Here is a 15,302-nt window from a genome sequence, read left to right as displayed (position 1 = left end):
CGACCTGGCTCATCGAGACTGCTTCGTCATTCAATAAGATCATGGCTGATTTTGGCCATGGACTCGTCTCCACCTACCTGCCTTTTCTTCATAACCCTTAATGCCCCTACTATGCAAAAATCTATCCAACCCTGTCTTAAATATATTTACTGAGGTAGTCTTCACTGCTTCATTAGATAGATTTGCTCCACAGATTCACCACTTTGTGGGAAAAGCAGTTCCTCCTCATCTCTGTCCTAAATTTACTCCCCTGAATCTTGAAGTTATGTCCCCTAGTTCCAGTCGTACCTACCAGTAAAAACAACTTTCTTGTCTAACTCATCTATCCCTTTCATAATTTTATGTTTCTATAAGATCCCCTCTCATTCTGAATTCCAGCGAGCACAGTCCCAGGCGACTCAATCTCGATTCATAGTCGAACCCCTTCATCTCTGGTATCAACCTGGTAAACCTCCTCTGCACCACCTCTAAAGTCAGTATCTCCTTCTTCAAGTAAGGAGACCAGAATTGCACACAGTACTCCAGGTGCAGCCTCACCAGTACCCTGTACAGTTGCAGCATAACCTCACTGCTCTTAAATTCAATCCCTCTAGCAATGAAGGCCAGCATTCCATTTGCCTTCTTGATGGCCTGCTGCACTTGGAAACCAACTTTTTGTGATTCATGCACAAGCACTCCCAAGTCCTTCTGCACAGCAGAATAATCTTTTTTTCCTTCCAAAATGGATGACCTCCCATTTACCAACATTGGTACTCCATCTGCCAGACCCTTGCCCACTAACTTAACCTATCTATATCTCTCTGCTGACTCTCCGTATCTTCTACACACTTTGCTTTTCCACTCAATTTAGTATCATCAGCAAACTTGGATACACTACACTTGATCCCCTCTTCCAGATTGTTAATGTATATTGTGAACAGTTCTGGGCTCAGCACCAACCCCTACAGCACACTGATTGTCAACCAGAGTTACACCCATGTATCCCAACTCTCTGCTTTCTATTAGTTAACGAATCCTCTATCCATGATAATACATCACCCCCAACTCTTTGCATCCATATTTTAGTCTTTTATGTGGCATCTTATTGAACGCATTCTGGAAATCCAAGTAAATAACTTCATCTATTCCCCTCTATCCACTGTGCTTGTTATATCCTCAAAGAACTCCAGTAAGTTCATCAAACAGGACCTGCCTTTGCTGAATCCATGCTGCTACTGCCTGATGGATCCATTTCTTTCCAGATGACTCACTATTTCCTCTTTAATAATGCCTTTAAGCATTTTCCCAACTACAGATGTTAAACTAACTGGCCTATAGTTACCTGCCTTTTTCCTACATCCTTTTTTGAACGCTGGCTTGACATTTCCAATCTGCCAGGACTTGCCCAGAGTCCAGAGAATTTTGGTAAATTATCACCAAAGCCTCTACTATAACTTCTGCCATTTCTTTCAGCACCCTGGGATGCATTCCATCAGGACCAGGGGACTTATCTATCTTCAGGACCAAAAGTTTGCTCAGCACTAATTCTTTAGTGATAGCAATTGTATCGAGGTCCTTGGCTCCCATCGCATCCATGACATCTCTCTTTGGCATGTTAGACGTGTCCTCCACCGTGAAGACCAACACAAAATAGTTATTCAAACGCTTGGCCATTTCCTCATTACCCAATATCAATTCCCCCTTCTCATCCTCCAAGGGGCCTACATTCACTTTAGCCACCCTTTTCTGCTTTATATAATTATAAAAACTTTTACTGTCCAGTTTCCCACTACTCTTGGTGACCTTGTACACATGAGCTTTTAGTTTGATGCCTTCCTTCCTTTTCTTAGTTTGCCAAGGCTAGCTCTCTCCCCCCTTCCCTATGCTGTTCTTGCTTTTAATTGGAATATTCTATTGTTGAGGACCATGAAAATCTCTGAAAGTATTCCACTTGTTCCTCAACTATTCCACCATTTAGCCTGTGTTCCCAGTCTCCACTAGCCAAATCCTTCCCTCATCCCATTATAGTCTTCACTGTTTAAGTATAATACACTGGTTTTGGATTGAACTATTGCACCCTCCATTTGTATGAGAAATTCAGTCATACTGTGATCACTCTTTCCAAGAGGATCCCTAACAAGATCACTAATTTTACCTGTCTCATTGCACAGGACCAGATCTAAGACAACACATTCCCTTGCAGGTTCAGTAACATGCTGTTCAAGAAAGCCATCATGGATGCATTCGATGAAGTCCTTCTCAAAACTGCCTCGACCAACTTGATTCACCCAATCCATGTGCAAGTTAAAGTCCCCCATGATAACTGCTGGTCCATTCTTACATGCCTCAGAAATTTCTCTGTTTAATTGCCTGTGCCACTATAATGTTATGATTTGGTGGCTGATAGAGAACTCCAACCAGTGATTCCGCCCCCCCCCCCTTATTATTCCTAATCTCTACCCAGATAGATTCAACATTCTGCTCCTTGGATCTTGTATCGTCTCTCACTATTGGCCTGATCTCATCTTTAATTAAGAGTGCTACCCCACCTCCCTTGCCTTCCTGCCTATCCTTCCATATTACCTAGTATCCTTGGATATTTAATTCCCAATCCTCTCCACCCTGCAACCACATCTCTAATGGCACCTAAATCATACCCCTTTATACTGATTTGTGCCACAAGTTCACTGACCTGGTTTCGAATACTATGGGCATTCAAATAAAGTGCCCTTGCACTCATTGTGCTTTTTAAAATCTCGTAATCTTTTACTCTTTTGCAGTTGACTTTTCTTCACTCTTTTCTCTTTTTTTATCTTTTGTTTTTTCTTTATCCACACTTTTTTTTTACTTTATCTATACTTCTCCAATCTGTTGACCCCCCCCCCCCCCCCAATTATTTAGTTTAAAGCCCTATCCACAGCCCTAGTTATGTGATTCACTGGGATCCAGGTCCCATCACAGTTCAGGGAGAGCCCATCCCGTTGGAACAGCTCCCTCCTTCCCCAATACTAGTGCCAATTTCCCATGAATTCGAACCCACTTCTCCACACCAAATCTTGAGCCATGTATTTAACTCTCTAATCTTCTTAACCCTGTGCCAATTTGCACATGGTTCAGGTAGTAATCCAGAGATTACTACCTTTTGTTTTTAATTTAGTCTCTAGCTGCTCAAATTCCCTCAGCAGAACCTCTTTCCTCATTCTACCTTTGTTGATGGTAACCACATGGATCACAACAACTGGATCTTGCCCCTCCCACTGCAAATTCCTCTGCAAGTCAGATGAGATGTCCTGAATCCAGGCACCAGACAGGCAACACAGCCTTTGGGACGCTCTATCCTTGTGACAGAGAACTCTCTCTATTCCCCAGACTATATTATCCCCAATTACCACTACATTTCTCTTGCAGGCATTTAACAAACTGTCTTGACATCCATTACCAACCTGATTTTTGCAATCAATCTGCATGTTGAAATCTCCCTTGACTATCATAACATTGCCCTTTTGATACACCTTTTCTATTTCCCGTTGTAATCTCTGGTGCCCATCCCAGCTACTGTTGGGAGGCCTGTATATAACTGCCATGAGGATCCTTTTACCCTTGTAGTTTCTTAACTCAAGCCACAAGGATTCAACATCCTCTGATCCTATGTCATATCTTTCTACTGATTTGATGCCATCCTTTACCAGCAAAGCCACACCACCTCCTCTGCCTATCACCCTATCCCTCTGATGCAACGTGTAACGATGAACATTCGGCTCCGAAGTACAACCATCCTTCAGCCATGATTCAGTGATGGCCACATCATACCTGACTATCTGTCATAGTGCAACAAGATCATCCACCTTAGATTTTGTTTAGATCTAACTGGATTGATTCTGCTGCCTGAAGGTTATCAAGCTGTCCCCCATTGACAGACTATACTAGTCTATTTGTTATGTGCTTAATCGTTAATGTAAATTAAAAACAGCACTAGCCTTAAAATGTGAAAATGATCCTCTCACCTTAACTCGTTGTGTTCTGTTCTTGAGCCAATTCTGCACCCATTTTTACACCTTACCTTGAAATCCCTGCCACCTGTAATTTGATTGTTCATCTCTCGTGGGGTACCTTGTCAAAAGCCTTTTGAAAATCCAAGTAAATAATGTTATGTACCCCTAGGGTTCATATTTTCTGTGGATTATCACTTTAAAATGTCAGGAGAATGAGACTGACTTTAGGATATTGTTGGAGCTGTTACAGAGAGAGAGTGAAAGAGACAGAAACTGCTCGAAAGATTGATGTTATGGTTTCTCTACAAGCGTGTTTACTTTTCCACGATGTCACTGCCTGCTTGTAAAGTTCTTGCGGAGAGAGGAGGGCGGAGCAGGTTGATGGGCAGCTGGTGTTCAGCATGCTGAAATAAATACCAGGTCAGCTGCTGGACACGGTTTTGGACACTGGATGAGCTTGTTGTGCTCACAAGAAGGTGGGTTTGTGGAAGATCGATTCTGGGAAATTGATCAGTGGCTCTCACAGTGCAGAAAAGATGTCACCAGTGGGGTGTTAGTTGTGTGTCCAACCCTGGCCAGGGTTGATAATTCCACCACGGAAGAACGGTTGCCATTGTTTTGTGGTCACATTCGGTGACTTTAAAGGAAGAGAAGAGGGGAGAAGGTTTGAAACAGAAGAAACCTAGTGACAAAGAGGTCACTGTTTGGACTCTGTCCTCTGTAGCCTGTAAGGGTACGTTTGAGTTCCATTCGAATACGAAGGTGTGACTGTCAAGTAGTTAATCCACAGGAGTGGGTTCTCTGGTGAGGGGGAAACCTCCGTGATTACCACTTATGTGTTACCCTTGTCTGGGTGTGGTAGTTCACTGAAGAAAGGCACCCTGTGGCAGATCACTGTAGAAGTTATTTCGTATGTCGTGGAACTGGATAAGTGGCAATCACATTGTGTGTGATTGGGGTAACCTTGTGTGGAAGTTACCTGTGTGTGATAATCCTTGCCTGGGTTGGTAGTTTTACCATTTGAAGATGGCACCTCAGTGATAAGCTACTGTTGGTGATAATCCGTACGTGGATTCTGTTTGAGTATCCTGTGGCCACCACTTTGGAATGACCCGTAGCTGAATTCGGGTGTGGTACCACTTGTGTTGAAAGGATATTCGTTGAAGATCGCTGTCGGTGATACTTCGTGCATGGAGTGGAACAACTTTGGAGATAAAACCTGCTGCTATTGCTATTTTGGAATATAATTGTCTTCTCACAACAACGCCTTTGGATTACAAATCTCTCTCTCTTACCACAGAGTTTGTTTGAATTAAACCCTGACAGGTTACTATCGATGCAATGCTCCTCAGACAGGATGAAGAGGTCAATACTCCCCAATGCCATTAGGCTTTACAATTCTACCGCCAGGACTTAAGAACTTTTTAAAAGCTATTATTAATGCTTTTTGAGATAGTGATTTAGATGCATATCATATTTTTTTACTGAGTTAAGTATTGTATGTAATTAGTTTTGCTACAACAAGTGTATGGGACATTGGAAAAAAAGTTGAATTTCCCCATGGGGATGAATAAAGTATCTATCTATCTATCTAATAAACACTATTAGTTTATAGCAATACCAGACTCCAGTGCGTTCTCCATTTCTGTTGGTTCCTTAACCCGGTCATGGGGTACGTGACAATAATATCAGCCTTACTATTGTTACCAGAAATTTTATTTGCCTCTTCATAGAACTCCAGCATGATTAAACATGATTTCCCCTTTCTGAACCCTTGCTGGCTTTCTGCTAACATGCCTGTTCTTATCAGCTGGTTTTCCAGCTCATTCTTTATTATTGTTTCCATTATCTTGCGTGCGATACACATTAAGCTTACTGGTCTATAATTACCAAAGTCAGTGCAGTCACCCTTCTTATTTACTGGGACAATGTTAGCCCATTTCTCGTCCTTGGGGTTTTCACCAGTCTTCAATTACTTTTGAAAAATGCATGTAGGGTTTTGTATGTATATAATCACAAACTTCTTTAAGTCCCCTTGGATATCTGATGTCCATATATCCAATGGGACTTTTCTGATGAAGCAACACCTCACTTTCTAAGTTCTCTAAATCACTAAAAACAGCCTTAATTTTTCTCTTTCTCCAGTTACTCAGTTAGTTTTTCTTAAAATTTTTAGATTTCCAGTGGCACTCTTTTTTTTGCTTTACAGGTAATACAGGTATTTATTTGTGTATGGGAATGAAGCATAATATCAGAGTGATCCAGAGGCATCTTTGCACCATCAGTAAAAGGTGGTCTGGGGTTTTCTGACAGTGGCGGACCCAAGGATTTCATTAGAACATAGAACAAAGAGCAGTACAGCACAGGAATAGGCCATCTGGCCTGCAGTGTTGTGCCAAACCAGCCAAAAAGCAAATCAACAAACACCCAAACACTAATCCTGCCTACCTACACCATGTCCACTTTCCTCCATCTTCCTTACATCCATGTGCTTAGTCAAACGTCTCTTAAAAGCCTCCAATGTATTTGTCTCCACCAGAATACTAGACATTCACAACTCCCTAAGTTTAAAAAAAACTTACCCCTCACATCCCCTTTTGAACCTTCTTTCTCCCTGTCACCTTCAATGCATGCCCTCTGGTATTAGACATTTCAACCTTGGGAAACATACTTTTTGTCCACTCTATCTATGCCCCTCATAATCTTGTAAACCTCTGTCAGATTTCCCCTCAGACTCTGCCGGTCTAGAGAAAACAACCCATGTTTAACTAGCCTCTCATGTTAGAGTAATGATCTGGACTGGGGACTCCTGGTGATTTACCCACTTTACCATTCTGCTTCATCTGACACTTCAGATTAATAATGTAGGGTGAAGATTGGCATGTTTGAACTAAATGTTTTGTTTTGCAGAGGTTACTATCCAAAGGGTGGAGGTGAGGTGAGAGTGAAGGTGTCTCCAATAAAACTTCTTACTCCAATAAACATGACAGAAAGAGGAACCATTAAAAAGATATATGGGAGAGCCTTTGTAGCTGGAGTTCTACCATTCAAAGTATGTGATACATCTTGCAATTATATTTGAATGTTATGTAATTATAGCTTTTTTAAATTTTTATTTGAACAAACTTTTTTTGTTTCCAATAGTGTTTTTGAACTTTTGGTTGTGCTTTGAATATTGTATCCAATGGTTACAGAAAGAGAAAGTGTGTGCAGAATTGAAAACTGGAGAGTCTAACCCCTGGTCAAATGAAGTACAGTATGTTGTCTTAATTGGGGACAGTTGATATTGGTTGTATCTGCTAAGCCTGTAGTGCTGCCCATTTTAAAAATGCTTCTGATCATGAAATTGTTCTGAAGGGCAAACACTAAGTTATGTTGGGGTTGCACTTTGCTTATTGGAGCATTAGCTGAGTTTGTAGGCAATACAGTGAAAGCACTGTAGGATTTGCAAATATTCTTGTGGCAGTGTGAGGGTGCTGGTCAGCTATGGAGAATTAATACTATAGTCATATATTTCAGACCAGCATCTGATCTGGAATTATCTTTTATGTTATCCACTCCTCATTCCATGTGGCCATGTGTCTTATCCTTTTATCAAGTACTTATTTGATTTGTTTTGGATCACACATTATCAACTGTATTAAATTCCATTAAACAATTTACTCTGGTGGGATTTTAAACTCCAAATCTTTAGCTTTCAAGTGCTAAATTCAGTACTGCAGTAACAAATGATTTTGATAGGCAATGATAACTTGAAAGCTTAAATGACTATATTTTATTGGATATAGCCCAACTTACTGCAGAAAACTGCAAATTTCTGTTCTATAGGTGGCAAATGTTAATTTCTGAGCATTAAAAATAATTCACTGTATTAATCCATTATAAAGCAAGTGTTTATGCTGAGATTAATGTGAAGTAATGTTGTTTTTCCTTTTAATTAGCTTGCATCTGAGATGACATCTGCAGCAATTCGGTGCATCAGGAAAGAACTGCGTGACATTTATATAAATATCGTACCTGTACAGGAGCCCAAGGATAAGGCTTTTGGAAATGGAAATGGAATTATGTAAGAAGCAAAAATCTACTGTTGCACTTGAATGAAAGGTTCTCTTCTGTTTTAAAAGCAGGAACTATTCCTGCAGTTTTTGGTATTTTCCTCTGCATCGCACTGTAAATGAATTCCAAACCTAACCATGTTTAATACTAATTTGTGTGTCATCCTTAGAAAAATCTGCAAAGCAAGTTCTAACTTCTGGATCTAATTTCTTATCTAGTGTCTTTGCTGAAACCTCTACAGGATGTGTACTTGCAGGATCTGCCCTCGGTAAAAAAGGTAAGATTTTAATGTTGTATTAAATTAGCGAAGAATAAACAGCAAATAAATGTACTGAGCTGCTATTAATCCATTACAACTACTTGTTTATATGTCATCTTATAATATGGTCATATATCCCAAGACTACTCATGGGAGTTTCCAATCTGCTGGCAAACTAGAATAGTTTCGGCAGTGGAAGTGATGAAAAGCCACTGGGAATAGTGAGAATAATTACAGTAAAGTTAAAAGACTAAAGATAGAGCCAATAGTAGTGACCATTGCCTGTGGGATTTATGAAAGCTGGAAAGAAACAAGGTTTGCAGATACAAGGACATCTGCAGATGCTGGAAATTCAAACAACACACACAAAGTGCTGGTGGAACACAGCAGGCCAGGCAGCATCTATAAGGAGAAGCACTGTCGACGTTTTGGGCCGAGACCTTCATCAGGTCCTGACAAAGGGTCTCGGCCCGAAACGTCGACAGTGCTTCTCCTTATAGATGCTGCCTGGCCTGCTGTGTTCCACCAGCAATTTTGTGTGTGTAAGGTTTGCAGCTAGTCCTGTCTCAATATTTTGATTGTTTCTGAAACACAGGGGTTTCTGCAGACAGAGTTGGAATTGAAGCTGCTGAGATGTTGTTGATGAATCTTCGACATGGTGGATGTGTGGACCAGTACTTGCAGGATCAGGTATATTTAGTGCATAAAGAAATATTTAACTAATTTATAAAACTTAAATATTTTTGTAAAAATGTATTGATCTCTATTATAATCCTGAAATTATTTCCTCCTGCCTTGCTTCAGTTGTGCAGCTTATATGATTGGCTTCTCGAATGCTAGCTGTATGTTGATAGTTAAGTACACATTCAAGTAGTCCCCACTGTATGGGGTGGGGTGAATTGCAATAATATCTCAAACATTTTATTACACTAATCTTGTTCTGAACTTTATAAAAATTACATACGGTTAAATGTAATTTAACCAAAAGCATAATAGCTTCTATTTGGGTCATGGTTCTGAATATGACAGTCATTTAGCACACATCCAATTTAAGTGTGTATCTATATTTCTGTAAATTAATACAAAAATATCTTGGATTCATAGATATAACATTTTGCCTGGACATATAGAGATGTGGTCATAAATGTGTAAAGACAACACTAAGGCATGTGTTGTATATTGCATTAGATTTATTATATTATTTACGCTTGGTCAGGGTAAAGTGGGGGATGTTTTAATGCCTGTTTTGACCTGGTAGCCAGTTGTAATAATTGAAATTTGTTATTTTTATTAAAAACTGGTTCTGTCCAATAGCACTGCTTTATACTATGTTCTAAAAATCAAATTCTTTCCATGAGTCTTCGAAGAGGACCACAGTCTTGTTGTTGGGTTTGGAGGCTTGCATGCCTCAATGAGCCGGAGAGCTATGTTGTCTGGAGTCAGGGCTTTATGCTTTGGCTCTTCGTAGGGTCACCCGTGCCAAACAGGTCAAAGGGTAGAGGCCAGACTAAGAGTGATCCACCGGTCTCCGGGTTCAGGGATTCAGCTTGGGGTTAACAACCCTGACTGATTAAAAATAAAATTGTTACGGAAACAACAATGAAGAATCTTTCTCTGTCTATGTGTGACGGTATGGACAAACAGAAGTGGAGGACTTTGCTGCACTAAATGCCAGCAGCATAATGAGCAGTAAGTAAGTAGCCTTGAATAAAGGCATAGAGAATTGTCTTAGTCAATGGTGAAATGATAGTGTAACACAGCCGTGAACTTTTGTCTCTTTGCTTAGCTCATTATTTTCATGGCTCTTGCTAATGGTGTCTCCAGACTAAGAACTGGCCCATTGACCCTTCACACGCAGACTGCGATGCACTTTGCAGAATTGTTAACTAAGGTCAGTATATTTGTTACCCATGAACATTTCTGGCAATGTGATTGTTTTTAAATCAATGTTATTTTATGGTATTTTCCTTGCACTTCCATGAAGTCTCTGGAAATATTTTGTCCTTTTTTTTTTGGAATGTTTGAAGACGATCGTGGGTTACCAGCTCAAACTGAAGGGTTAAGTGCAAATCAGTTTTATGCTAACCTTAAATAATTTTCACGCTGAATGCAGTACAATTATTAAAACTTTACCTTGTACTACAACATTCCCCATCTGTCTCCAGAGACTGAAATTGAAGTGCAGCATTTCAATTTCCAATTTTAAATAATATTTCCCCGTGGCAGTAATTTACAGAAATCCTAGTAAGTGTGTTGCTATCCTCCATGTGGATATCATACCTTGGGTGTCAAGTGTATAATTTTATTGCAGACAGCAATCTTTCAGATGAAGGGGGGGAGAAAGGTAAATGTCATCCATTTTGTTAGTCTGCAGTCAACTTCTGACTCTATATGTTTTTGTTCGTAATCTTGGAGGGGTGGTGTAGAATGATTTGATAGCTTAAAATGAATAAAGTATATTCAGTTTATCATGCTGTAGGTGTTTTGTAAATAAAGATGCAAAGTATCCATAAAGTATATAGTCTCCAAACTGAATAATGTGTTTTCTACTAACAAATAAAAACAAATACTAACAACTACTAACAAATAAAAAGTTACATTTGACTTGGAACAATTTTTACCTAATGCCTTTTCCACCTTAATTAGAATAAGATAACATGGTGTTGTAGCGATGTCCTGATAGATGGGTGCGCCAAACCGTGTATGGAGTCGAAAACTTGCCGCCACCAGGTTGCCGGGACGATGGGGCGAGGTTGGCCTGTAGCCACGTTGCACAGGAGGGTTCTCTCACCTGGGCCTACGAGAAAGTCCTGCAGCTGCAAACCCGAGACTGCGGTCCTGTAGCTGGGCATCTCGTCGTCTGCCTGCTGCGCCTCCGCCAGTGCTGCATAGTCCACCCCCAGGGACAGGGCCTGGACAGCTGGTCTGGAGAGTGCGTCCGCCACGACGTTGTCCTTTCCCGAGACACGCTGGATGTCTGTCGTGTACTCGGAGATGTAGGACAGATGTCGCTGCTGGCGAGCCGACCAGGGATCGGACACCTTCATGAATGCGAAGGTCAACGGTTTGTGGTCTGTGAACGCGGTGAACGGCCTGCCTTCTAAGAAGTACCTGAAATGCCGGATTGCCAGATACAGTGCCAACAGCTCCCAGTCGAAAGCACTGTACTTGAGTTTGGGTGGTTGTAGGTGCTTGCTGAAGAACACCAGGGGTTGCCAGTGCCCCTCGATGAGCTGCTCCAGCACCCCACCGACTGCTGTGTCGGATGCGTCCACCGTGAGGGCGGTCGTAACGTCCGTTCTGGGGTGCACCAGCATCGCGGCATCTGCCAAGGCTTCCTTGGCTTTAACTAAAGCAGCCGCGGCCTCCTCGTTCCAAGCAATGTCCTTTCCTTTACCCGATATCAGGGTGTACAAAGGGCGCATGATACGGGCTGCTGAGGGGAGGAAACGGTGGTAGAAGTTCACCATACCAACGAACTCCTGCAGGCTTTTGACCGTGTTGGGCCGGGCAAAGTGGCGGATCGCGTCTACCTTGGCGGTCAGAGTTGTTACCCCCGTCTTTGGTAATCCTGTGGCCCAGGAAGTCAGTGGTATCGAGACCGAACTGGCATTTGGCCGGGTTGATCGTGAGGCCAAAATCACTCAGGCGGGAGTAGAGCTGGCGGAGGTGGGACAGATGCACCTGGCGACTACTGCTGGCTATAAGGATGTCGTCCAAATAGATGAACGCAAAGTCCAGGTCACGTCCCACCGCATCCATTAGCCGCTGGAACGTCTGTGCGTCATTCTTCAGGCCGAACGGCATTCGGAGGAACTCGAACAGGGTGATGAGTGCTGTTTTGGGGATATCTTCAGGGTGCACCGGGATTTGATGGTATCCCCGGATGAGGTCTACTTTGGAAAATATTCTTGCCCCGTGCAGGTTTGCTGCAAAGTCCTGTATGTGCGGCAAGGGGTAGCGGTCTGGAGTGGTAGCCTCGTTCAGTCTGCGGTAGTTGCCGCATGGTCTCCAACCCCCGGTTGCTTTGGGCACCATGTGCAGGGGGGAGGCCCATGGGCTGTCGGACCTGCATACGATCCCCAATTCCTCCATCCTCTTGAACTCCTCCTTCGCCAGGCGGAGCTTTTCCTGGGGGAGCCTTCATGCGCGGGCATGGAGGGGTGGTCCCTGGGTCGGAATGTGGTGCTGTACCCCGTGTCTGGGCATGGCTGCCGTGAACTGCAGTGCCAGAATCAATGGAAAGTCCACCAGGATTCTGGTGAATTCGTTGTCCGACAGCATGATGGAGTCCAGATGTGGGGCCGGCAACTTGGCTTCACCCAGGGAGAACGTCTGGAAAGTCTCGGCATGTACCAGTCTTTTCCTTTGCAAGTCGACCAGCAGGCTGTGAGCTCGCAAGAAGTCTGCCCCCAGGAGTGGTTGGGCCACCGCGGCCAGTGTGAAGTCCCACGTGAACTGGCTGGCGCCGAACTGCAGCTGCACTGTGCGGGTGCCGTAGGTCTGTATCGTGCTACCGTTTGCGGCCCTCAGGGTGGGTCCTGGCTTCCTGTTGTGGGTGTCGCACCCCGTTGGGGGCAAGATACTGATTTCCGCTCCAGTGTCGACCAAGAAACGGCATCCCGACTGTTTGTCCCAGACGTACAAGAGGCTGTCCTGGTGGCCAGCCGCCATAGTCATTAGCGGCAGCTGGCCCTGGCCCTTGCAGGGCGGGTGACAACGGCGGGCTTTTGTGCCCCACCGCTGGTGGTAGGAACACCACTGTTCACTGGCCTCCTCACTCCTGCCTCTGTGTTGTGTGCGCCCCCCTGCCAGGCCTGGTCTTATCTGCTGTTGGGCGCGTGGCCTGGTAATCTGACCGACAGATGCCACGCTCTCCCTCTTGGCTTTCCACAGCACGTCTGCCCGGGCCGCCACCTTCCGGGGGTCGCTGAAATCTGCGTTGGCCAGCAGCAGATGTATGTCCTCGGGCAGCTGCTCTAGGAACGCCTGCTCAAACATGAGGCAGGGCTTGTGTCTGTCAGCCAGGGCCAGCATCTCGTTCATCAATGCTGATGGCAGCCTGTCTCCCCAACTGTCCAGGTGAAGCAGGCGGGCACCCCACTCACGCCGCGAGAGGCCAAAGGTCCCAATGAGCATTGCTTTGAATGCTTCATATTTGCCTTCTTCCAGGGGCGACTGTATGAAATCCGCAACCTGGGCGGCCATCTCCTGGTCAAGGGTGCTCACCACGTGGTAGTAACGCGTGGAATCAGAGGATATCTGCCGAATCTGGAACTGGGCTTCTGCTTGGCTAAACCACACGCGTGGTCGCAGCATCCAGAAAGTCAGTAGTTTTAGCGAAACTGCGTGAACAGATGAAGAGTCGGTCATCTTTGGTCCAAATCCCTTTTGGACCATCGGGGTCACCAATGTAGCGATGTACTACATACAGAGCTAGAGACAACACGCAGTCAGTAAGTCGTTTTGAGACTAGTTTATTCAAACTTTGCGGCGCTGGCATTTAATCCCTAGCGCCCGCCCTCTCCGGGCGGAAATGACGTCAGAGGTACATTACCAAAGTCTCTCCCCGCGCGCTGGTTATTTGTGAGCCAGTTCGCCTGCGCAGAAAGTGGGTCGCCACAGTGTGATACTTAATTCTTTGCCAAACAAGGTATCTAATTTGACTTTGATCAAAGGCAGAACTGCATCTACTGTATGTAAATGTTGTACTCTGGATATGGACATGCAAGCATTCGGGGTCGGGCCAGTCCAAAAGTTATTTATTAAGGCTTTTTGGTCAATAAAATGGTGGTTAGAAAACAACATTATAACTTGGGCTGTAGTATGAGTTTTTGCTGTAATCTGCATTGGAGTATCCTAATTTAGCTCTTTTCATTTGAATAAAGTAAGCCTAATTAAAATGCTTCCTTAAACTTTCTGAAGTTATATTTTGTGTTGTATTCAGGTCCCAGGAAATGCATGATGTTTCTTCAATGACACAAAGTCTCTTGTACAACATGTAAGGTGTTAAAACAGGTTTTCATTTTGTTTTGTATTTTCTTTCAGGCTAAGTTTACAGTAAATAAAATAAGTGATCAAGAATCTGGATCGGGAACGTGTGTCATAGAATGTGAGGGGATAGGAATGGCAAATCCCAACTTCTGAAATTTGAAATGTACATGCCATCCAAAAGTTACGGAAGCTGTATATTTTTCAGTACCTTGGAGGTTCTTAATCCTCGTAACTATATCATGGAAGACTTGAATTTACAGAAATAAACATTGCATTAATATACATGTGATTTTTGTTGTTATACTGATATAAGGAAGATAAGTTAACTGGGTAACAGCAACTTTGAAAGATCTCAAAACCGAAGGGGAATTTCACAGAATAATTTTTGGAAGTGAGAGGAATTTGAGTTCCTTAGTGCATTTTAATCGATTATTAAAAAATCCTGTGTTTGCTGATCTAGCAAGAGAAATGTTGTAAGATAAAATAACATTTTAAAGCAAAAGTTCTACTTTAATGGTAATTATTATAGCTTAAAATCTCAACAGTTTTGTGCATGGCTCTACTGTAATACAGCAAATGCACTTCAATGAAAGACAATATATTTGAATATTGTGTATATTTTTCATTTGCAATGAGTTATAACATCAAATTTGCTAAGGAATAAAAATGAGCAGTCATCAGTCATTTGGATCAATTGATTGGTAATTTGATTTCATCTTTATGCTTCCAACCTGTTGATCGTTTATTTAACTTGCTACAACTAGCCTTAGGATTTCCACGTCATTCTGAGGAGGTGGGGAAGAGGGTGTCTGTTGTGGACAGGAGGGCATTAAGGTGAATGTAGAATACCAAGTCCTGGTGTCAGAACAAATTTGACAACGGTGGGACAAAGAGTTAAAATAATGAAGAATTCTGGGGAACTGATTGTACCTTTAAAAATAAAATGTGTGTGTGAGGTTGAAAATCTTAAATTTAAAGCATTAAGGGTAGATGGATTTTTAGATGAATAGAAATGTGTAAAC

General features: G+C 42.8%; 1 protein-coding gene across 1 annotated transcript in view; it reads left to right on the top strand.

The window, feature by feature from the left end:
- The window catches only part of rtca (RNA 3'-terminal phosphate cyclase), a 35,729-nt gene extending 20,765 nt beyond the window's left edge, over positions 1–14,964 (top strand). Inside the window, exons 6-11 of the mRNA XM_073063395.1 lie at positions 6,882–7,023; positions 7,913–8,037; positions 8,246–8,304; positions 8,882–8,976; positions 10,073–10,177; positions 14,335–14,964. Of these exons, the coding sequence (XP_072919496.1) occupies positions 6,882–7,023; positions 7,913–8,037; positions 8,246–8,304; positions 8,882–8,976; positions 10,073–10,177; positions 14,335–14,433 (625 nt within the window). The 3' untranslated portion in view covers positions 14,434–14,964. The remainder of the gene's footprint in view (positions 1–6,881; positions 7,024–7,912; positions 8,038–8,245; positions 8,305–8,881; positions 8,977–10,072; positions 10,178–14,334) is intronic.
- The last annotated feature ends 338 nt before the right edge of the window (positions 14,965–15,302 follow it).

This window comes from Hemitrygon akajei, chromosome 12 (assembly GCF_048418815.1).
Source record: "Hemitrygon akajei chromosome 12, sHemAka1.3, whole genome shotgun sequence".
Lineage (NCBI taxonomy): Eukaryota > Metazoa > Chordata > Chondrichthyes > Myliobatiformes > Dasyatidae > Hemitrygon > Hemitrygon akajei.
This window is presented reverse-complemented; position numbering and strand designations above follow the sequence as displayed.